The 23,815-nt window shown below is 43.0% G+C and overlaps 1 protein-coding gene across 4 annotated transcripts in view; it reads left to right on the forward strand.

Annotated features, from left to right (window-relative positions):
* LOC146834881 (cytochrome P450 2J2-like) overlaps nt 1–23,815 on the forward strand; it is a 377,005-nt gene that overhangs the window by 84,610 nt on the left and 268,580 nt on the right. For 2 of the 4 annotated variants that reach the window (XM_085602480.1, XM_085602478.1), the window contains exons 2-3: nt 13,029–13,191; nt 16,494–16,514. In XM_085602480.1, the coding sequence (XP_085458606.1) occupies nt 13,029–13,191; nt 16,494–16,514 (184 nt within the window). The remainder of the gene's footprint in view (nt 1–13,028; nt 13,192–16,493; nt 16,515–23,815) is intronic. The other 2 variants (XM_085602481.1, XM_085602479.1) reach the window with 1 other exon arrangement.

The raw sequence follows: 23,815 nt of genomic DNA on the forward strand, positions 1-23,815 counted from the left end.
ACCCTATAGAAATCTGAAGGAGCTAAGTATTTTATTTTATCTGAACAATTTTTACTTTCTTCAGCACACTGCGGCATAGCTCCGCAGAGCAGTATCATAAGTAGCTGTAGAGAGAAATTTGCCTTGCAACTATTTAGCATAAAACATTACAGCTATCCCTTTGTCTGAATGTGCAAATGCATGTTTGCCTTTTTCATGCAGGAGCACTTGTTTGCAAGGTGTGCCACTAGATTAGAAAATACTTAAAATAAGCAGCACAAATTAGAAAATTTTGTGAATAATGGTGACCATTTGACATAGAATTAGGGGCTTATTTCTTTGTTTGGCGGATATGGGACATCCACCAAAATGTGTTGGCTGTTCCACCAACCTTATTTAGAGTGTAGCTAGCTATACACTATCATTAGGGCGGAGAGGACATCTGCCACTTTTTTGGAGATCTCCTGCCCACACATCCAATAACTATAAATAACTGTTACATTTAACCACTGGTACAATTAACCTAATACAATATTGAACACTGGCTTTAGACAGGGATGGTTTTGACAAAAGTACCCTATTCAATGCAGCAGGAGCCCTTTTGTCAAAACATAAATGCTGGCCAGCTGCCTTGTCTTGGCAGCCACGCGTAATTTATTTGTTTTGTTGCAGAAACAAGTTCCCTAAGCAGGAATTTATTTAAGCTGCTTAAAAAAAGCCGACACACAAACTCAGAGTGCTAGCTGCTGCTTGGGGGCTACGGTGCATTTTTCCTGGCCAAATTTGTCACGCCACGCTTAGTGGGGTCAGGCAGGAAATATGTGTATTGAAATGGTTGCCCAGACCATCTAATATGTTGACTGACTGTTGTCCTTTGCCATATGGGCTACTTGGTCCTAGATAAGCAGTTCCTCCGCCTCTAAATGAAGGGGGCAACTGAGAGCTTAGGGCCTTATTCACAAAGGTAAATTTACACTTTTGGTATAAGGTGACTATTTTTTTACTACTCACAAACTATGAGTGCAGTTTTAATTGTAGTATCTTTACGACTACAGAGAACTTTGCACATAAAAAGATAGGTCAGTCTCTGCAGTCGTAAAGATACTACTCGTAAAACTACGCTCGTAGTTTGTGAATAGAAAAGAAAATGTAACCTTACACCCAACGTGTTAGTTTAGCTTGTAGAATTAGTCCCGATGGTGCCCATTCACAGAACTAATCTGAGACAAAATCCTAAGCTTACTACCTTTGGTATTCACAGAAAGCAGTTAGTAGTAAATTAGTAGTAATAAAGTTAGTAGTCCTAACTTTAGTACTACTAAATGCCTTCTATGAATACCAAAAATAGTAAGTTTGGGATTTTATCTCAAGTTAGTAGTAATAAAGTTAGTAGTCCTAACTTTATTACTACTCAATGCCTTTTGTCTCAGATTAGTTCTGTGAATCAGCCCCTTGGTGAGTAGGAGACCTGCCATTTTACAATGGGGTGCCTGCGCTGTTAAACCTATAATATCCTCCAATAGTATTTCTATTTTACTTGAATTTGTGCATGTATTTAGTGAGTTATTGGGTGTCTATTTATTTAATTTTTCTGCGTATTTATACAATTTGCCTCATGCTACTACTAAGAGGACGTAGTGTGTAACACGCTCATTGTCATTGGTCCAAAGCTGATCCCCAAGATTAAACCTAATGGAAAACCAAATAAAATGCCTCATATCTCCAACTTGAAGTAGGTTCATGCTCCTCATGTGTCAAGAAAAGGCCCACACGGAAGCCCTAGACTTCTGCAGCCCTTAATGTGGAGAAAGTAATTGAGGATTGTGCAGGGGTTGTGTGTGTGTGAAAAGCTATTAATGAGAGCTGCCTCACAAGAAGCAAGTGGTCTGATTGCACATGCCGGCCCGGTTGAACCTTTGAAGCAAACATGATTACTACTCGTCATGTGGCCAACTCCCAACGAGGTCAGGCTTTTATATGTACCATTGAATTTCAGATCAAGCCAGAATGATATAATGATCATGGTTACAGAAAAAACATGCTTCAGGTTGACTGCATTTTCTAAACAATTTTTAAAGGATTGTCAGGTAAAGGTGTAAAACTTATTGAAGCATGTCTCATGTGGAAGAGGTGATTAACTTTCAGATTTCTTTTGCGTGAGTGTGCTGGCCAATGTTAATAATGAAATAGTTTTACCAAAGTTCATTGTCGTCAATAAACTGAGCAATGGCCTGTTTGATGTGAAAGCGGCTATTTTAAAGACAAAACTGCTCTTGACATCCTCTGAATGAAGCTGATGCCAGGGGTATTAGTGAGATGGAAACAGTTTCTTCAAAGGAGACTTACCCAGCTTTTACATTTTATTTCTTTTGGTCTCAGCCTTTCTTTTTACCATTGGTTGAATTGGCATTACTCGCTATACAGTAAATGTGTTTGTTCCCGAGTGGTGCCTGACATTGGTGCAGTGAAAGTAGTAAGAGAAATGCTAAGGATTAAGGGGGATATTAGCAACAACGTGCGATAATTATCGCAAAACACACTTAGCGTGTTTGTTTTTATCGCCACCTATCGCTGGATATTTTTTGCGGAGATAACACGCTATTAGCAACGTTTATCTCCACTGTGATAACATATCCAGCGATAGCGGCGAAATGCCTGAATATCACTGAAAATCCAGCGATATTCACGCATTAACGCCATGGTGGACTTAGCCTGACAATCCACCTCCCATTGAAGAAACAGGTAAGTCATGTTTTTAGCAGGTGTTAAATACTAGCTATAATTGTGCTCAGCACAACTTTTTTATCACTTCGCCTGCGTTGCTAATAGGGGGAAGTTGTGTTAGCGACTGTTTTCAGTCGCTTTTAGTTGGGAACGCCTACCTTGCATGTCATTAGCGATAATTATCGCTGGCATGCAAGGCGATAGGAAAACCGGCCGCTATTGCCAGAAAGCAGCTTGCTGATAGGGCGCTAAAAAAATCGCCGCTTGGCGGCAAAAAGTGCCGTTAAAGCGGCGATAAAGGCTTTGCTAATATGCCCCTAGGTTTTTCTCCAGGCTCATCCCTCCCTCCTTTTTAGCAAAAGAATGGTTACTGAGATGCAAGGGTGAAGTAGGAGTGCCAGGGTTTATCAGCGGTGCGGTAATCTTAGGAAAAAAATGCATGCCAACATCTGGAAATGGTGTAGTGCGCCACCTGCAGTGTTTAATGGCTCTTAGAAGAAGCTGAAGGAAAAGCATATGGTGCCTTAGTCACAAAAGCTATGCTATTTTGTATTAGGTAATGTAGCGCCACTTTATGTGCTCCAAAATACAATTCACAAACCTCCAGATGGAGAGATCCAACTGCGCCTCTCCTGTCTTTTATTTTCAGAGATCTGCGAGCTAGTGGCATAGATCTGAACAGACATAAGTACTGGATTTAGTGGAGGGTTTGGGAGTAACAAGCAAGTGTGATTGGAAAATTGGGAATAACTACTTCAAAATGAGTGTGGAAAATTGATACAAAACATACATCACACATAAGAATATACATTTAAATCGACTACAGTAGTACAAAAACAGGCTCAGATGTTCTCCAGCCCAACCTTGGAATAAGTTAATCAGTTATAATTATAAAAAATAATGGGGTGGGGATGGCCCACCTTGCTTTCAGGATGTACCCCCACTCCTGAAGGCCCCATGCTTTTTCCACACTCAGAGGGCAGTTTTGGGAAATTACCCCAATCTGCCATGCCTGGGAAGGAAGGGCAAAAAGCCCACAAGGTTCCAGGGATTTCTTAATTTATCAAAAAAAAGGGTGAGGCAGCCCATCCTAGCATTGGGTCGCACCAACGCACCCTTATACTTAAAGGTATCTCTTAGGATTTTAGTCACAGCTGCCTGGCCGATAGGGAGTTCACACCCAGGCGGGCAGATAGGTAGTACACACTCATCTTCCCTCCCTTGGGGAAGGGGAGAAGATATATCAAAACAACAAGAGAGGAAGGGAAAAGTAGGACAATCTTAATCCCCTAATCAATCTAGACGATAAACAACAGAAGAGTGTACAACAAACTTAATCAGTAAGTGGAAACTAAAGGAGAAGAAAAAATGACCGGGAAAGGATTCACTGTTGTGAGTAAAAAGAACCCTCACTCACCAACCTGGTTGGTGACATGCTTCATCATTGGGTTCCCACCAGAGAGGCCGAATGCCTCCCTGGTGTGCTACAACGCCTGGTTACAGCGGAGCAGGTTTCTTTCAAAGTGTGATAATAATAAAATCATGATTTTATTTCACTTATATTTTGGACGAGACTAGTAAATTTATGCTAGACTATTCCTACGTCCAACCACGGTTTTATTAGTGCTTGGTTAACCGTGAATAAAGTTTGTTTGGGTCTAAACCAAGCCCTTTTTAAATCACCATTTTTCTGTTTCATCACACTTTGAAAGAACCCTGCTCCGCTGTAACCAGGCGTTGTAGCACACCAGGGAGGCATTCGGCCTCTCTGGTGGGAACCCAATGATGAAGCATGTCACCAACCAGGTTGGTGAGTGAGGGTTCTTTTTATTCACAAGAGTGACTCCTTTCCCGGGGAGAAGATAGTCAGAAGCCCATAAGGCTCCACAGAGTTTTAGACTTATAAAAAATGAAACTTGGTGTGGGCCCTGACATCCAGGAATCAGGCCAAACCCCACCAATCTTTGTGCCCCACGGAAGATTTGGGGTTTAAACCATGTTGCCTTCGCCAGTGCAGCAGTAAGCTCACTAGGCACCATAGATTATTTTAGTTATAAAACATATGGTGAGGACGGCCACTCTGGTATTGGCCCGTACTACTATCCTATAAGGGATGAATAGCCTCTCTGCCCTCCTCCCAGGGCCAGGTTGGATGGCTTAATCCCCAACCTGCCCTCCCGTGGATGGGCTGAAAGCATTCTAGGCATAATGGAATTTTGCATTTAGAAAACAGAAATGGCGTGAGGGCCAGCCCGCCCATGCATTCGGCCAAAACCCCACTCATAAAGAGTCTTTGTGTCCCCTCAGGCAGATAGGCGGTTACCACCCTACCTGTCTCATCTGCCTCTACTCCAAACTGGCAATAGACTGTACTCTACCCCTAAAGAAGGTCAACAGTTTTTGTGCTTCCCCTGGTTGGCAGATTGTAGGGTTTAACCCCAATCTGACCTCTCCTTGTCTATAGAGACCAGGAAGTTTACATTTATAAAATAGAAATTGGGAGTTGGCCTGCCCGCCCAGGTATCAGGCCGCGCCCGCCACCCCTAAAGGCCCTAAAGGCTCCAATAGCCTTTCTGTACATCCAGGGGCAGATTACAGGGGTTTCCCCAATCTCCCTCCCCGGGGAGCTGATAGCCCACTAGGCACCACATATTTGTTTAATTCTGAAATATAATGGGATGGGGATAGCCTCCACCCATAATTGACCAGCAGTCTTACTGGGCTCCATGGGGGAGTTTGCCCCACTTTACTTGGGGAAGCAGAAAGCCCAGAGAGGCCAAGGAGTTTTACCATTTAAAAAAAGGGAAATGTGGTGAGGCCCAGCCTGACTAGACATCAGGTAGTACTCCAACCCCTAAAGACATTAATGGTGTTAACCCTCTGGGTGGGTAAATTGGGGAGCTTACCACCAAACTGGCCTTCCTTTCCGAGAGGGCAGAAAGCCCACTAGGCCCCAGGTATATAGTAAATAAAATGATGTGGTGGCAGACATGTCCTGGCATAGAGCTACACCTCTCACCCCTAAAACCCCAACAGTTCTTCCAATCCCCTGGTGCGTAGAGCAATTCATTCAAAAGGACCAGTGATAGGATATTTGGATTCGTAGACCAGCAGATAGATGATTAACTGCTTCCCACATTCTGCTTCCCTGTGTGGCAGAAGGATGATCTGATTCCAGGAGATGGGGGGTGCTTTGCAGTACCTGGATGGGCATACTCTTCACCTTACTCTGTTTCATTTTCTTTGATGGCCTGGTGGGTTTTCGGTCCCACTTGGAACAGGTAGATAGGTGGTATACATCACTGTCTCCCAACCCAGGGGGACTATAATCCATCATACTACCAGGGGAAAAAGTGAGAAAAGGAATGAGGTGTGGGGCAGGATCATCTTGAAAGTGCCCCCTCCAGCACCAGGCAATATGTCTGCCCCCAAGGGGAAGACAATGGGGTATGCACACTGACTGCCAGCTCATATATCAGAGCTATGCAAATAAGGGAACCCTACCAAACATTCACATTTTTTAAACCTGGAGACCTTGGGAAATCCTAGGTGCTGCTGCTTGTATAAGCCTCACTAAAGTGTTTATACCTAGAATACCCTTCAAATTTCAAAGCCTGAGTCAAAAAGGTTATTTTTCCATATTTATGTGCAAGAAAGCTTGGCACTTCTGGCCACTTGCTTAATTCATACCACCCTGCGTTCCTGCACTTCTCCTGATTGAAACACTGCCTCCCATGTGTGGGTGGACCTAATTCACGTCATTGGAATGGACCAAAGCTATAACCACGTGAAGACCATTAGATGGCCATGTTGACTTCATTCTGAGAGAAGAAATAATATTATGTACTCTGGTAGGTTTCCATTCACCTTAATTGTAATGCTGAAAGGTCAGGAGATTATGCATGTTTTCAATGCGATCTGTGTTGAGCTTTCTGTTATATTATTAGTGGGACTGCAACCCTTCCAGAGTGCTGAATTAGATATAATTTGTCTAAATCCTTAAAAAAAAAATATATGTATGAAAATGAAAAAAGTTATTTATATTTTGCTCTGTATAAAATACTCACTAACAATTCATTTATAGATTTAGTTAAGATTTGTATGTATAAATTTAAATTGTTTTTACTAAATTCTTATCCATGTTATAATTTTTTTCATTAAGTTCAAATTGAATGATATAGTAAACTAAAAATAAAATCAAAATACAAAAAGAAGAATTAACATTTAGAATCTCACCACCTTCCTCATTTATTTTCATTTGCAAGAAGGCCCCCTTCTTGTGAGACTACATCTGCCAATCAATGTTGGACTTGCTGGAGGAAGCAAGGGTTTCCTGTTATCCTTCCGTTCAGCTTCTAGGGTAATGGGGTTTTATTAAATATCTAATGAGAATCCACATAACCTCTAGAAATAAACCCAACGATTGTATATCAAATTCACCTTATTCTTTGGGATTTACATCATATGGCTCCAGAACAACGTTATGCCACAAATTACGAAATTTTCGCTCTGCCATAATACTAATTGGTGATCCAGAATCCGCCATGACTGGACCTCAATCAAACCATAGCTCATTTTATAAAAATGTCTGTGACAAGTTGGGTTGTTGGTTGAGTGGGATGTTAACCCTCCTCAAGCATCAGCCACAATCCCTGTCAGGGTGAACCAGAAAAGTTTCTATATTAACCTGTGCTTAATCTTCTGATAGCTTGGCACAAAAGCAGTCAGACTTAACTTAGAATTAATGTGTATTTATGCAGCACACAAACAGTAATAAAGTGAAAACAACACAAGAAAAATTACAAACCACTTTAGAGGCATAGAGTAAAAAAATTATTTGACAGCATCAATCGAACCAAAGTTATACATTTTGAAAGTTGAAAGTAATAACTAGCGACTAAAAAATTAATGTGCCAACCGTGGATATGTAGTCGCGCAAGATCGAGTCAAAGTAAAAAGACTTAAGGGTGGGCTTAGTTGGCGGAGTACAACTATGCTGAATTCTGAAGCATTGATAAAAAACTCAGTGAACTCCGCTCCGCAACTCCATTCTGCCTCACCCCGATTAATAAAACAGAGACCTCACATACCCTTGATAAAACAACAAGTAACTCTATCATTATATGCAAAAATGCATATAGTCATCTCGCAAAAGTGAAAATGAAAATACAGCAAGCAGTGAGAGAGGTGATGATTTTGGTGTCCTCACTAACCTAGGGAGAGAACCAAGCAGATGGCTTGAACACAAAGAGCACATCATGCTGAACAATTGGTGGTGGGCCCATCCTCCTTGGACCACCCCAAGCACAGTTATGGGCAAAAATACAATCCCAAGCAAAGGCCCTACAAAGCATTATGGGACGAGATTCTAGAGTGCAGTGAATAATATAGTATCCCATATCAAAACATTCCTCAAGGGGCAGGCTCTCGGGCTCAGCTGAGAGCTAATGTTAAAATATTCACTAAACTCTAGAATCTCGCCCCATAATGCTGTGCTGGGCCTTTGGTTGGCATTGAATTTTTGCCCATAACTTTGCTTGGGGTGGTCCTAGGAGGATGGGACCACCACCGAATCGTTACCCCAAAAAGTATCACCTCTCATTGCCTGGTATTTTTCAAAGTTAACTTTTTAGCATTTAAAGGTAAAGTTGTTTTATCAAAGGGTTGTGGGTGCAGTAGCTAACTCCACTACTTAGTGGAGTCGGAATTATTGCATGAATTCTGTGTTTTCAATGAAATGCATAGTTACCAAATCCCTGCAACCTCCGCTAGCCGAGTGGAGTTCATTGCCCATGGGATAAAAAAAATATGGCCAACAGTGATGGAGCGCAAGTTGGATAAAAGAAGTTGATTGGGCCTGGGCGGCACTTACCTTTGGACGTAGAAGAAATTGCAACAAAAAGTCTCTGAGAAGGTAGAAGTGTAGCAGGACAATGCTTTAGGTGAGAAGAACGAAGTGGGAGCTGACGCAAAGTCAGGCTGACGACGATGCGCCTTGGGTGGATAAACAAGCAGGTTGGTCCCGGTCTCCTCTCGGTTCTTGTGGCAGTTTTTACTCACTTTGGTTCTGAGTTTAGAATTTAGGCTATCTGGGCACATTTGCTGCCACTTTCAAGGGTCCCGGACTGGACGGCCTGCCCTGGAGTGGGAGGACTCTCTCAGGCTGGGCCTAGGGGTGGGTTCAAGATAGTGGAAGCCTTTTCTGTCCCTCAGGCTCGGAGCAGGAGGCCAGACACTTGGACCTTGAAGTCACTCTGATAGTCCAGGTTTCAAGAGGTAGAACTGGACTCAAGCAGCAGGGCAGACATCTAAATTCTTGCAGAATATCCTTGTACAGAACCAAGCCAAAGTAATCAACAGTTCTTTTTTCTCGAGCTTGATGCAATAGAGTTGTTTTCTTCTCTAGCGGATGTTGGAACAACTTGGACAGATCTTCTTGAGGGATGACCAGATTCGGGGTGTGTATGGTTATGAGGATGCAGACGCCAGCCATCCAGGGACGAGATGGGTGTAGGCAAATTCGCCACACTGCTAGTAGATTTCTGTGAATACGGAGGTGCCCCTTGCAGATCCTGTAGGTGCAGTGTTGCTCCACAACTATTATTGGTGACAAGTGGAATTGTTCACTTGCCTCTGAAACACAAAGAATACAGTGTAAGTTTCCATACAATTAGGAGTTGCCCCTTCCCTTCTAGCTACGTGTACCTATCTGTCTCAGTGTCCCAGAGTTCCTGGTATCTATCCTGGCATTCAACCCTTCCCTTCTAGACTCATGTCCCCTTGCAATATTGATGTGAATGGCCCTGCACTGGAACTCCATGCTTGGGGTCCAATTGTTATTAATGAATACTGAACCAGATATGCTAAGGGCCATCCTGGGACCACAGGCAGAGTCGTGAGCGGACAGGTTTCTGACTGGTGAAGTGGTCTTGCTACCTCCAAGAACCTATTCTCTGGAAAATCTCAGGCCAAGCAGTGTCCTGCCCTATGGTGTCCTGTCTGCGCATCCTGTTTAGCTCAGTTTGAATTTAGCTAGGCTCAGTGAAAAGGTGCAATGGTGTGGGGTTTGTTTCATACTCGGTGATCTTCACCACTACTCTATTGGGTTAAATTCTACTGGGTTGTATCTTGGCCCTAATCCTACATAGGTACAGGTGGATGAGAAATTTTGCTTTTTAGTGGGAAGTTTTATGTGATAAGTAGGGTCTGTCTGCTACCACAGAGTGGGGTATCAACGAGCAGACATAGCATGACTTAGCCGATGTTTGGGTTCCCACAGCGGTCATGTGCTGGTATGATGTGTTGTTCAAGAACGCCCTGTAGAGTGCTTGCGGAATACTAGCATTTTGTTCAGTGTAAGTGAGGTGGGAAAGGCCCCTATGCATGTCCTGTGGAAATGTTGAGATAGGCTCCATGTGACTAGGCAGATTTCTTGCTGTGGATGGATACAGACACACCCACGCTAAGCAAACGATATACAAAGGTGGAATACGACATAGCTTTTGAAACATTGCAGGTCTTGGGATGGTGTCTGGAGGGGCGGTCTGCAGCAGGAACATTTGGTGCGTTCATTTTGCATAACTTTCCAGTGGGGTACAGGAAGGTGGCCCCAGTTAGAGAGTCATATTAAAGAGACGGTGAACATTTAGTCATGGAGCACCTGGGTTTTGCCTTTGTGGGTCATTTTGGTCCCCCCTCTCCCTGACAGAGTTGGGTGTTTTAGTGGGGGGATTTTCGTGGGTGCATGTATCACTCTTTTTAACTAACTAGTGTTTTACGGGTGTTGCCGGCCCTCTAATACCATACCTTTCCTAACGTGTGTGTGTGTGTGTGTGTGTGTGTGTAGTTTTACTGATGAGAATGGTTCTTTTTGACCTACACATGCGAAGCACCGTGAAATTGAAGGGGCATGTCGCAATTTGGGGGTTGTGGGCAATTGCCACGTGTTCTGAGGACATGTGTGTGCCCCTCAAGTGCCTGCATGTGGTGTGCAACAGGGTTTTCCCTAGTGGAGTTGGGTGTTTTGGCTACGCCCTATTTCTGGAAGCTTTATGTTCGGGCTTCTTCCTGCAGGCTATTGGGTTTCTTCCTAAGGGCTCATGTAGTGTTGGTTATAATGGGGCATACCTGTGGGTGTTCTGAAGCTACTCTGTGGTCCTGTGCGATTCGAATGTGGCAATGACAAGGATCGGGCCTATTGCTCCCGTGGACAATGTTCGTGAGGCCCTGTGCTATTTGAGTTTACAAGCTGAGTGCGGTGGTGAGCGTACCCATGCACCTTGTTAATGGGCTGCAATGGTCATCTAAGGACCCCCTTTCCTTCCCGTCACCCACCCCCTCCTTTGGATCACCTGGATGCTTTGGGCCAGCTGCTACGGATGGGAATCAGGGACGTCCTACCCAGTGACATGCAACAGCGCCTCTTAGCCTTCTTCTGCCCTACATACTTGGTCCGAATATGTGTCCTTGTGTGTTCTATTATATTGGTGTTAAAGGTTCCCCTCTCTGGCCAGGGGATCGCATGCTTCTTAGTGTGTGCGTGCCATTCACGACAAAACGTATCTAACTTTTTAGCCTGCATGCGGTACCTAGTTTACCTATGGTCTAAAGGCGACTACATGACAGGTCTTAACAGGTCTTTCTGGCTTACTGTATCAGCCAGAGAGTTTCCTCATTATGTTATAGAGTTCTTTCAAGTTTCCATGGATTGCTGCTTCCTGGGCTTCTGTGGCAAGACGATTGATGAATCTTTGCTTGTCTGCTCTTAAGCTTCTCTTTGCTTCCTTGTTAGTTTTGTTCTATTCGCCTTGAAATTTAGCTTTTTCTGTTCTGGTACAGCTGGTGTTGACTGCCGCTTTCTTTTCCTTTCTTTCTTGGATTTTGTGGAGAGTCTCAGTGCAGATCCAATATTTATGCTGGTGTTTCTTGGCACCCAGTACCTCCCGGCAGGTTGATGTTACTGTTTCTCTATACTTCTCTCACTGGTTTTCGGCTGGGTCTCTGTTGTTCTCTAGTTCTTGCAGGACTGCAAACTTGTTACTGAGGGTGACAGAGTATTCACTCCATTTCTGTGCATCTTTGAGGACAATGGTGTTATATCATTGGTGCTGGTTTTTAAGTTCCATCCATGCTTTCTTCACTTTTAGCTCTAGCCTGCTGGCCACGCCATGGTGATGGTCCGACACCACACCTGCTTGTCTCATCACTCGCAAAACCTGCGGACTAAAATGCAGACATGGTTGATCAGATTCTCTGTTGAATGGTGACACCCACATTGCCTTGTGTATTCTTTTGTGTTGGAATACTCTACCACCTATCACAAGACTTTTCAAGGCACAGAGATCTGCAAGCCTTTCACCATTCTCGTTCATGTTGCTAAGGCCATGGTTGCCCATGACTTCTTTGTACCAAGTGCTGTTGTTTCCAATCTAGGCATTGAGGTCCCCCATCAGTATGGTTTTGTCTCTCTCAAGGCATGTCTCTAGGATAGACTGGAGTCTGCGATAGAGCAATTAGGTAGCTCCTCTGAGCCCTTGGGATCAAGCATGACACTTCAGATTCAATATCCCTGTCCACAAGAAGCAGCACGCTATTCTAAACTAGTTGCATTTAAGATGTTGCTAAAAAAGGCTTCAGTATAAAGTACCTAGGGCTGCTTGCTTGTAATATCATGGTTGGTTTCGGAATATTGAGAATTTGGCCCATATATTGGCACTGTAAGCTAAAGAACGTGTTTGTAATCTTAAACCCTCAGGGTTTTTATGTTATAGGCAAAGATGCATTTATCAATGTATTCCTGAATTTGTATTTAGTTTTTCATAAAGATGACTACATATGCACACAAGAAGAAATAAACGTCTACCTAGGACCTATTAATTATACTGAAATGACAGATACAGAAAGAATTTTTAACTAATCTCCTATTACATGTTTTTGGCTTTACCTAGTACATTTGTATTGTGCCTGATTATGCCACTCACTAGAGTGAGTGTGAGAGAGAGCGAGAGAGAGAAAGATGTGATTTTTTTAAAGGAAGATAAAAATCCTGGACTATGTGGCTCTTATTGAACAATTTCTTTGATTAATGGTCACTCCAAAATATATTTTAAGATATTACTGGTTGATTGGCCCCAATGATAAGTAAACAGATTTTGGCCAAGGTCGTAGGGAAAATTTTGGCCCAGCAACACCTGTCATCGTATAATGCAGCAGTCCTATTTGAGGCTATCTTATATTGGAAAACAATACATTTGGTGTAAGTAAATCATCTATGTGGAACATTCGATACTTAGTAAGCTAATTAAAATATTTTACATATATTTCAGTTGTCAGAAAAGTATGGTGAAATTATCGGCATGCATATTGGAGGTATGAAACTTGTAATAATAAATGGATTACAGATCGTGAAGGAAGCCTATGTTCACCAAGGTGACAGTTTTGCAGGCCGGCCGGCACCTCCTCTTATTAAGGACTTGTATAAAGAACATGGTAAGTTTAGCTTTATCTTCCTCAGGACCACACCTAATTTATGTTATGATAGATGATTTTAGTATATGCACTGTAAATGCAATTTAATCATTTTCTTGAATGAAAAACATTGCATACCTGCCAACTTGAAGAACAATCTCACTGTGTGAGGAGGGGGCGGGGCCTTGAAGGGGTAAGGCTTTGTGCCAAGCAGTACCTAAGGGACACTTCTGAACCCCACCCTGCCCCTAAGCCCCGCCTTCATAAACAAAAAAAGCTTGCTGAGGCTTGCGCCGATGTCTGTGGGTTTTTTCACACACCTTTATGGACTTTTGCAGTTCAAAGCCTCTGAAAACGAGCTGGAAAACCACTGTTTACAGTGGTTCTCAGCTCGTTTTCCCTGCCACTATGTGACATTGGCTCCTCACCGGGAGACCTTGTGGTGGGAGCCGAAATTATCTGTCACACTGTGGCACCGTGTGAGTTGGCTGGTATGTCATTGCCATGAGCAAAGTACAAAACCATGTTAAAAACAATCACAAAAAACCAGTGCACTAGAGCCAAGCATTTATATTACATGTTTCTGTGCATTTGTTGTCCTATCTCAAAATGTTTTTCTTCATAAATAGTGTCTCTGGGCACACAATACAGTAACATTCTTGATTGTTAGCTTCATCAATTAGCTTCATCAATTAAAAAAATATGTTGAGATGGTGGCCATTCACCACTTAATATAAAGGACCCACTCACACTTCCACAGCATACCACTAACAATCTTGAAGAATTTGCAGCACTGTTTAATTTGGAAAACTCACAAGTGCAGTGCCTGTCAAGCTGGGGTGGTCTCCCAGCTACCCCAATACCCAGGACTGTAGCATGACCAAGCAAAGTATGATGAATGCACATTTTGCTTTTTAATGTGGTGTGATGTGGAGTGGCGGGGAGTGGCATGGCGGGCGTGGCTCTACACTAAATGTCTTACTAGCCCAGCTTCATCATTATACTCTAGATAACAATTTATAAATCCTAAACCTTTCAGTAACTAATTTGTCCCAGGCCTAAGTTGTTTTCTCAAATTATATACCACTTTCAACATATCACCTTTTAGCACTTGACTATAAAGATGTGCTATATTCAGATTATATATATCCCTAGTGCTAGACATCTGAATTTCTATCTCAGTTTAGTGAGAGACTTTCTTTATCTTCCTACCAATGCTATGTAAAGGATGCATTATCTATTTCAGATTGTACGCCTCTTCTAACTGAATAGTGGGGTTGCCCTAATATTTTCAATTCGATCTATTTAATGTTTTACGTCCGCAAACTGCTTTTGTGTGATGTTCTCTAATATAGGGTAGCCAGTAACGAATAATTTCCACACATATTTAAATTTTGTGCCTAAAGTTTCTGTATGTTCCAAAGCCACCAATATTCAAATCCACATATCATAAGACCCATGAACTTTCATTTGGCCATGTTAGCTAAAAGGGTATTTACTATTCAGTAGGGTTCCAGTTTGGTTATGATGGCAAATTTACCCCTAGGTGTCTGAGCGAGGAGAAAATCATAATTCACGTAAACAGCTGGCAAGGATAACCCACAATTCCCCGTGGCAAGGAATCTCCATTTTGATAATTCAAGCAGTATTTTTAAAAGTATTCCCTTTGTTGATGGTAGGGAGTGGCGATGACTCAGGACACATGTAACATCAAGTGGGCCACGATGCCCCTCCCAAGACAATAGTAGTAAATTGCAGATTGTACTCTGTGTACCTGCAGATATGGGTTGCATCATGACATTGTTTCATGTGTATTTGTTTAAAAATAAATATTTAATAAAAAGTAGGATGCCAAAAGTTGCATTTATATAGTGAGGTAAAATTAAAGTTGAGGGGGCTAAGGACCAGAATACTGAAACAGAAGGGGAAGATTTTACAAACTGATATTTCTCAACTTGCGCATTGGATTCTACTCAGTGACCCCAGACCACAGATCCTGATGCTCTCTCTGGGGGAATAAAGCAGCTGGCTCAGACACCTAATAGATACCAGGTTACATGCTCACAAACTGAGCAGTTACTAAGGCCTAGACAGAAGGAGGATCATAGAGCATCAGGAGACGGACTAAGAGACAGAGTAAACTGCAAGGGATAGACTAAGAAAAGAAGGAATAGACACCACGTGACAGGTTGAGATCTTCACATCTAATATCAGTGGTACTATGCTATTTGCTGTCAATGAAATTATACCTCTGGAGCCGTTGCCTAACTGGGAGGTGGAAAAGACAGGGCACTCCATGATCTTGCTTGCTGTAGGAGTACAAAGGAGGACCTCACTTACGAGGCAGCTATTGTCGGCAATCTTGGAATCTGAATACTCTAAAGTTAACTAATAAAAGGACTACCTAGAACACAGAAAATCCTGTGGAACTCCAATTGCTATGACATCATGGCACATGATTGTAAATGAGCTGATTTGCATTTAAGTACTGGGTAAAAATAAACAGCATGGTTGGAGAGAAATGCAGATAACAATGAGTACAATGATAGCAACAAAGAAAGGGAAATCTTCAGACAGAGAACGGGAGTCATGAAAGAAGGGACATTTTAAGTGGAAGGTAAAATGCAGTGAAATAAATTTGAGTGGTGAGAATAAAAAAGGGAGGCAAGTGACAGACAAAGGGAAGAAAACGTGAGAAAAATACGAAGCTGTCTGGTGGCACATTGAAAAGGAGCTGCTAGGTGTCCTGAAAGGTTGATGGAGTCAGAAAGTCTCCCCAGATTGAGAGTTCATGGTGGCCATATCGAATTCATTATATCCTCAAGTAGAAGACAATAAGTTGTGATGTTAGAGTTAGGGTAGACTTTCACAATAATATGGATAAGAATGCCCAGAATGTTGGTACGTCTTGGTGGTCTCAACCAGAGGTCTGGGAGCTCTTGATATTGTAGGCATGTGAGAGAATGAAATTATCTATAGTGTAACCATACTGAATCTTTTTAATGATGGTCACCTTGATAACGTTAAAGACACTTAGTACTATTGTGAATGGATGTTTGTAGGAAGCTGGATCTGTATGTACTATACCAAAGTGAGGTTTAGTGTGCACAGAGTCCAGTGGAACCCCAAAGGTAGGCAGAGGTAAAGTTAAATAGCACCTCACTCTCTATTTGTGGTAGTGTGGTCGAGAATCAGCAGTATCAGAGGACAGTGTTAAGCATTTGTTGTACACACTCAATCAGCAAATGAATTCACACACTCAAAGACTGAACTTCAGACCAATTTTTTTTGTATCAAATATTCTTTTTATTTTATTTTCCTAGAATCAAGCAAGCCTGACACAGGTAAGTTGATAAATACTTTGCAGTAAATATACAGTTTGAAATGCAATTGTAAATGCACTTTGAAATGGTTACAATTTGAATTACTGGAAATGCAATACTGTGAAATGCTGTGCATATACTTTGTATCGATTTTGCAGTAAGAATTACAGGTAAGTTACTTTTCCATTACATTGGAGATTACTTTTGAAATTACTTTTTCTACTCAGTGCGATATGCCTAGATATCACACTGGGACATTTCTTAGAGAAAAGGTAATTAAAGTCAGTTTTGCGCTATTGTTATTTTTCACGTTTCCATACAAATCAACTCCACACTTCAGAGAAAAACAATGGATTCCTCCGGAGAGAAATGAAGTTAACGGTTACCAGGTAAGTAATCTGTCTTTGGAGTTGAGCTTCTGGGGTTAGAACCAGGGTTCCCCCTGGGTCAAGGATGCACTCGAGTTACACCTTCAGCAGCACTAGGGCGGCCAGGTGCAGAGTGCTGAGGCCCAATGTTATACAATGTGGGATAGGGGGCCTCCGGTTGGTGGCTGTTGGGAAACAGGCCACTGGGTTGTGGAAGCAAAGCTCCTGGACTTTAGCTCAGGGCACACGGGGAAACAAAGTAGCACCAAAGGTGCACCCTCAGCGGCACCAGGTGCAGGGTACTTTTTCGACGTTGGGCGCCCAGTTGCTTTCAATGGGGAACCTCCGGTTTGCAAAGGCACTGCAGGCTCAGGGACAAAGGTCTTCTGGGTTGGACCACCACTTCGAGAGGTAAGTTGGGAAGTTAGGGGTTGGCTAGGCACCGTCGGTTTGGGCACACAAGGCCGTGGGGTGTCGGGTGCAGGGGTGCCTTTTGGGGTTGGATCTTCTTACCAGCTCTTGGTCGCGGTTAGGGGGGGCCTTCTGGATTTAGGCTGCAGGCGTCAGTTGGAGGCTTAAGGCAGGTCAGCGGTCGCCAGATCTTGGGTCAGGATCACCGGGGTGACTTCCTCGTGGTGTTTGCCCACTCAAGCTCGGGCCGTGGACGTCAGGTGCAGAGTGGGGCGTATCTGCCATTTCCAGCCTGAGCCAGAGGTTGCAGTTTAACAAATCTGGTGTTCACGGGAGACAGAGTCTTTGTAGTTGAAGGCAGACAGGTCCTCTGGGGTTTTCGAAGTTGCTGGCTGCAGGACACACCAGGATTTCGCAGGAGCAGGTTCGAGGGGGGAGACAGGCCGGTAGGGCTGGGGCCAAGTCAGTGGGCATCTTCCTCTTGTTAGCTGCTGCACGGCTGTACGGTCCTTCTTAGTCTTCTTCTTGTTGCAGGTTCTTGTCTGAGGAAGCAAGGTTTGGGGGTGCCCCTAAATACTAGATTTAGGTGTGTTACAGATAGGTAAAAGGCAGGGACCAATGGGTCCGTTCCCTGGGGGGGGGGGGGGGTACACCCCCTTTTATGCCACCCTCCAGTGGGAGGAGGGCATGACCCTGTCCCTGGTTGGCTGAGTCCCCCCATCTTCAAGATTGCGTGGACTAAGAGTTGTGCTTCACCTCGCCTCCCCCATCTGAGGGGTGGAGTTGTCAGAGTTGGGCACATCTCTCTTCCTCACTTGTTTTTCCCGCTGGTTCTCCCGTCCAAAGTGGGGTCAGAACCAGTGGGGACCAGTTGCTAGGAGCAGCAAGTGGCCTGGGGAAGCTTACAAAGGTGGCAAGCCTTTGAAGCTTCCCCTTCGTGAACCCTGCCTATCCTGGGGAAGGAAGCTTGGCACCTCGTCCCAGGATGTGCATTGTTTCAGGCCCCAGAGAGCAGCAGGCTCTCTACCCAGGGGTTTAGAAACATGTCTAGTGGTGGCAGCTGAAAGCAGCCACCCAGCCAGGACACTAGTGGTAGGTTAGTTTTAAGGGGGCATCTCTTAGATGCCCCCTTTGTTTATTTTTATTAAATCCCACACTGGGATCAGTGTGGGTTTAATGTGCTGAGAAGTTTGATACCAAACTTCTCAGTTTTCAGTGTAGCCATTATGGTGCTGTGCAGTTCATAATGACAAACTCCCAGCAGCATATACTCTTAATGGCAGCACTGCACTTACAATGTCTAAGAATGGACTTAGACACTGTAGGGGTACAGAGCTCATGCACCTGTACCCTCACCACTGGTATAGTGCACCCACCTAGAGGGGTGACTGATCTATGCCAGGGCAGTGGGTTGTAGACATGGCACACAGGGATGTGTGCCACGTCGACTCTTCACTTTGTTCTACACCAAGACACGCAGCCTGCAAAGGCAGTGTATGAGTGTCATGGTACAGGACCTCTAAAGGTGGCACAATAAGTGCTGCTGCCCTTAGAGGCCTTCTCTGGTCACAGTGCCCTGGGTACCTGTGGTATCATCATTTACCAGGGGTGACCTGTGGCCACAGATGCCAATTGGGTTTAGGCGTCGATGCAGTTTTAGGGAAAGAACATAGGCCCTGGGTACCTAATTATTAGGAGCCCAGGGCACACTCAGTCATAGCATATCAGCAATTCAGCAAAAAGTGGGGGCAAACATGCAGAAAGAGGTCACTTTCTCACAATGTTAAAGGGTGATAATGGCCTCTGCCACACTGGTCGGGGCTACATATTACGATTGTAGGTGTATTGTCCATGTGGGTGAGGTAGCCTTTATTAGGACCATAAATATCCCTAAACAATGTATCAGGCATGCACTAGTGATTTTCAGGTTGTAGTGTAGTTTTTTAAGGATGAAAAGACATGTGCACACTCCTGCAGACTTACATGCATGGGAGGACACATTGGTCATCTGTAAAAACAGGGTAAAGAGACATTGGAAATTCATTAAAAATCGTCTCATAGGTGAGTCACACTCTTATGTGTCACTCATGGTAACTCATGGTATTTTCATTGCAAAGTGGCAAACATGAGGTTATTCCAAGCGAGACACTTCACAAGGACATAGCAAGATAAAGTCAAGAGATGGATAAAAAGCATACTTGTAAAAATGGACTAGCTCTATGCCACATTCAGTAGTATCTCAATTTTCAACACTATTAATAGTTTGCAAAGCGGAATGTGATGAGTAAGAGATAGTATCCCTGGGAGCATACTTACTGCATAAAGAGTCCAACCTACAGGACTATCTGTCGCCCTCCATTTTGGTGGTGGGTGTACTTCCTGCTCTTTTTAAAGACCGTGTCTCCCAAGAACTGGTGACATAATGTGATTTGCGTCACAATTTAAGAAACGTATGTCACCTATTTAATTTTAAACCGTGCAGGGTTTTTATTGTCTAGTCAGCGGGTATCATTATGTGTAATCTCTCTCGTGTATTACATGGCAAAGTGTAAATAAAGAAAAAATCCTTGTTTGTTTTGAATGTGTAGTAAAAGCCAGTGGTGGTTATAATTTTGGTGGTTATATGTTTTGTATACCCTGATGGAGTTAATGTTAACAAAGTTAAAAATAATTCACAAATTGAAAATAAATAACTACATCTGTGAACATACATAATGGGTATACATATTGATATTCTGATGGTATCTTTGCATAGTATTATAAATTTCAAACTCTATATTAAGATGGTGGGTCGTAATATGGTACAATGGTAATTATGCCCTAATAGAAAAATGTTAATAAAAGAGAAAAGGCGTCTGAATAGGATATAATAGACCGCTAAATGGTTAACACAGAAAGTCATATACATTACGGCATACATGGGTCTGTTTCTTTGAGTCATGAGTTGTCCAAGCATTTGGGGAATTTTATTACTGGAGTGGGACACGCTGAGTGACTACCTCTTATTAAGTGATGTTCATAGACATTGGAAATTAGACTAGGTTCAGCAACCCATATTGTATCAATGTATGCAGATGACACTTGTAGTGTATTTAACTGAGCCTGTGATCTCGGTCCCAAAGCTTCTCATAGAATTTCAGATGTGTGGTGATGTGTCTGGTCTATCAATAAAACAGAGACAAGACATTATTATTCCCCCTGGCTTTAATAGTAAACCACCGCATTGGAGAATCCTAGATCTGGGTTTGAGTTGGGAAACTGATAGATTCCCATACTTAAGCATTCAGGTGCTGTGGAGACAAAATATGCATATAACATGAAGAGGGTTTTTCTGGGGCTATGAAACTCGATATGATTCTGGAATTCACTACCGGTCTCAGTCATTGGATAGATGGCATTGGCTATATAGTCTTCATTCAACAATGTTCATGTTCATTACAAAGTTCTTTGTGTCCAGTTTCTAGAGCCACCTTTAAAACGTTAGATAGATTATTGACCTTACTGGTGTGAGCGGGCAAAATGTGTAGGTTGCACCTGACAGTTTTGAATAGAGACAGAGATGAAGGGGTATTGGCCTGTCGAATATGGAGCTTTACTGTATTGTGGCACAACTCTATTATGCAGAAATCTGGTGCAGTGACAACGATAACTGGGAAAAATGCCTCATTCAAGAAGCTGAGGAGTCCTCACTACTGCTGATGTGGAAGAATATATCCCAGAGAGATCCCACAGATTGTGTGACAGCTGGAAGCTTTATAGACAGCGGTCGGGAGGATACTAAAGAGAGCCCCTTCTCCAGCGCCCTCCTCATGTGAAGACTGCAGCCATTTTGTAAAATAAATCAGAATATATCCATTGCACAGTGGGAGGAGGGTGATTCTCATACCCTGGGACACATATTCACTGATGAAAGATTTATCACATTTGAAGCAGTGCGAGTCGCATTTAATGAAGCTACCGGACAGGTTCTGCAATTTTCAAAGCTAGCTAATATGGCTAGGGAACTGTAGGTGGGCTTTTCTGATGCCACACAGCTAGATAACACACTTAATGTCCTGTTGTAAGCTGAACACTTTCAACACCTGTTCTTAAAATGTAATAGAACACTTAAAGCAGATAGACCTCAAACCCCTGGAAAAGTCACATATAGGTGAAAGGATGACCTACCTGAGCCATTGTCTAGTCGGAGTGGGAAGCTACATGTGCCAAGAGGCAGGTGATAGCAAGTAAAGCAAAGTTTAATTTGACACATTTCCAGTTTCTACTTCGAATGTACCACACTCCCAAGAGACTTTATAAAATATATGCAGATACATATTCCATTTGTATATGATGCAATGAAAAAAGTGCCACAGTTAAACATATGACATGGGACTGTGGTCCTGTTTTGCAATACTGGGTTGGAAGGGGGGGGGGCGGTAGTTTCAAGATTAAGACAGGCATCACATATTAAAGTTGTGATCACGGTGAAACAATGTCTATTAGGCAAAACTCAATGCAGCTTTGGTTCCCTGGGGTCTCCTACTAGGAAAATAAGAGTTTTTCACTGCCAGGACATGTAGAACTTAAAATGACATGTCCCACTTTTTTTTGTAACTTCTTTTTATTTTCACAGTGCTCAATTAACAAAACATGGAGGACACATTACACAGTATAGCATCAATCAGTAGATCACAAGTACAGTGGTCACATCAAATGTCAGTTGACTAAGTTATCTTAACAAAATTATATTGATTCCCTTCCTATAACTTAGGTCTCTTCCTACAAACCCTGATATGCCAGCCAACTAACCCATACCTTTTCCCATATACATGGGCACTCTCTGCTTGTATATATAATCTGTTCAGCTTCCCCAGAAGCAATCCAAATCCGTTTTCCAGTCAGCCACTCTCGGCCGAGACGCCGCCCCCCAATTCATCGCTATTTTGCACTTTGCCACCACCGCGGCCAATGCCAACCACAATTGTTTGTATTGATGCCAAATCTCCTCCCCTATGATAAGTAATAAATACCAATTTGCCTGAAGAGGGACCTCCAACCCTACGATGTCTGCCATGATCCTCCCAAGCTTGGACCAATAATTCTGGATTACCGGACATACATGTCCCACTTTTTAAAAACATTGCACCCTGCCCTAAGGGCTAATTACGGCCTACCCTAGGGATGACCTATATGTATTAAAAAGGCAGGTTTGAGCCTGGCAAAAGGTTTAATTTGCCAGGTCAAAATGGCACTTTAAAACTGCACACCCAGGTTGCAATGGAAGGCCTGAGATGTTTAAAGGGCTAGTTATATGGGTGGCACAATCCGTGCTGCAGGCCCACTAGTAGCATTTAATTTATAGGCCCTGGGTACATGTGGTATCACTTTAGTAGGGACTTATACGTAAATTAATGATGCCAATTGGAGACAAGCCAATGTTATCATGTTTTAAGGAGAGAGCATATGCACTTCAGCACTGGCAAAGTGCACACAGTGCTACGGTCAACAAAAATAAGATCAGGATAAATGTAGGAAGGAGGCAACAAGTTTGGGGGCAGACCACCCTAAGACTGACAGGTCTAACAGTCAGTTATTGTGGGACCATGTTAGTCAGGTTGTATGGAAATGGTGAATGTCACAAATAGGTCTACGGTGAGGTTTCTGGATGATAATGATAGAGCTAAAGATTAAAATGTTCCAAATTATACTTGTTAATCAAGTTGAGGATGATCACTGGTTCATAAATGATACACACTGAATTCATGAAGTGAGGATGAGGCTCTTATGTGTAGTGGCAGGTCTTTCCACGCTTCAAAAGCAATGTCAGAGATAGCTCTGCCACCCAATGTAGCTTTCCCTATGAGTCAGATGTGTGCAAGTAGGAGTTCGGATAAGTGAAGGTGTCTGGAAGATTTGTGAAATCAGTTGCAATTGTCAAGGTGTGCTGGGTCAGTGTTATGTAGTGCAGCATTATGTAGTGCCTTGAAATTGAGTGTAAGGATTTTTTGAATTGGGCTTGTTTTGTGCATGAGCCAGTGGAGCTTCTTCAGGTGTGATGTGATGTGAGTGTGGCGTTGGAGGTTGAAAGTGATTCTGGCTACAGAGTTCTGAATGCTTTGCAGCCTTCTGGTTAGTTTCTTGTTGATCCCGACATTGAGGGCTTTCTTGTAGTCCAGCTTGCTTGTGACAAGGGCATGTGTGATGGTTTTCTGGGTGCTGATTGGAAGCCATTAGAATATCTCCCTTTGCACTTTCAGGGTATGGAAGCATTATGCGGTGATGGTGTTGACTTGAGCAGTCATGTCAAATTTGCTGTCAATGACGATACCAAGGATCTTGAAGTTGGTGCTGGGAGTAGGTATCGAACCTAACTCTGTTGGCTACCAGGTGAAGTCCCACAGTGAAGTGCTTTTCCCAGAGATCCTAAATCAGTCCTATCAGTATTCAGCTTTAGAGTTGGTTTTTATCCATTGTGCGATTTCAGTCACAAAGGTATTGAACTTGATCAGGGTACTGTGCTTCTTATCGATGAGGGAGAGAATGAGTTTTGAAATGTCGACA

This window comes from Triturus cristatus, chromosome 4_2 (genome assembly GCF_964204655.1).
Source record: "Triturus cristatus chromosome 4_2, aTriCri1.1, whole genome shotgun sequence".
NCBI lineage: Eukaryota > Metazoa > Chordata > Amphibia > Caudata > Salamandridae > Triturus > Triturus cristatus.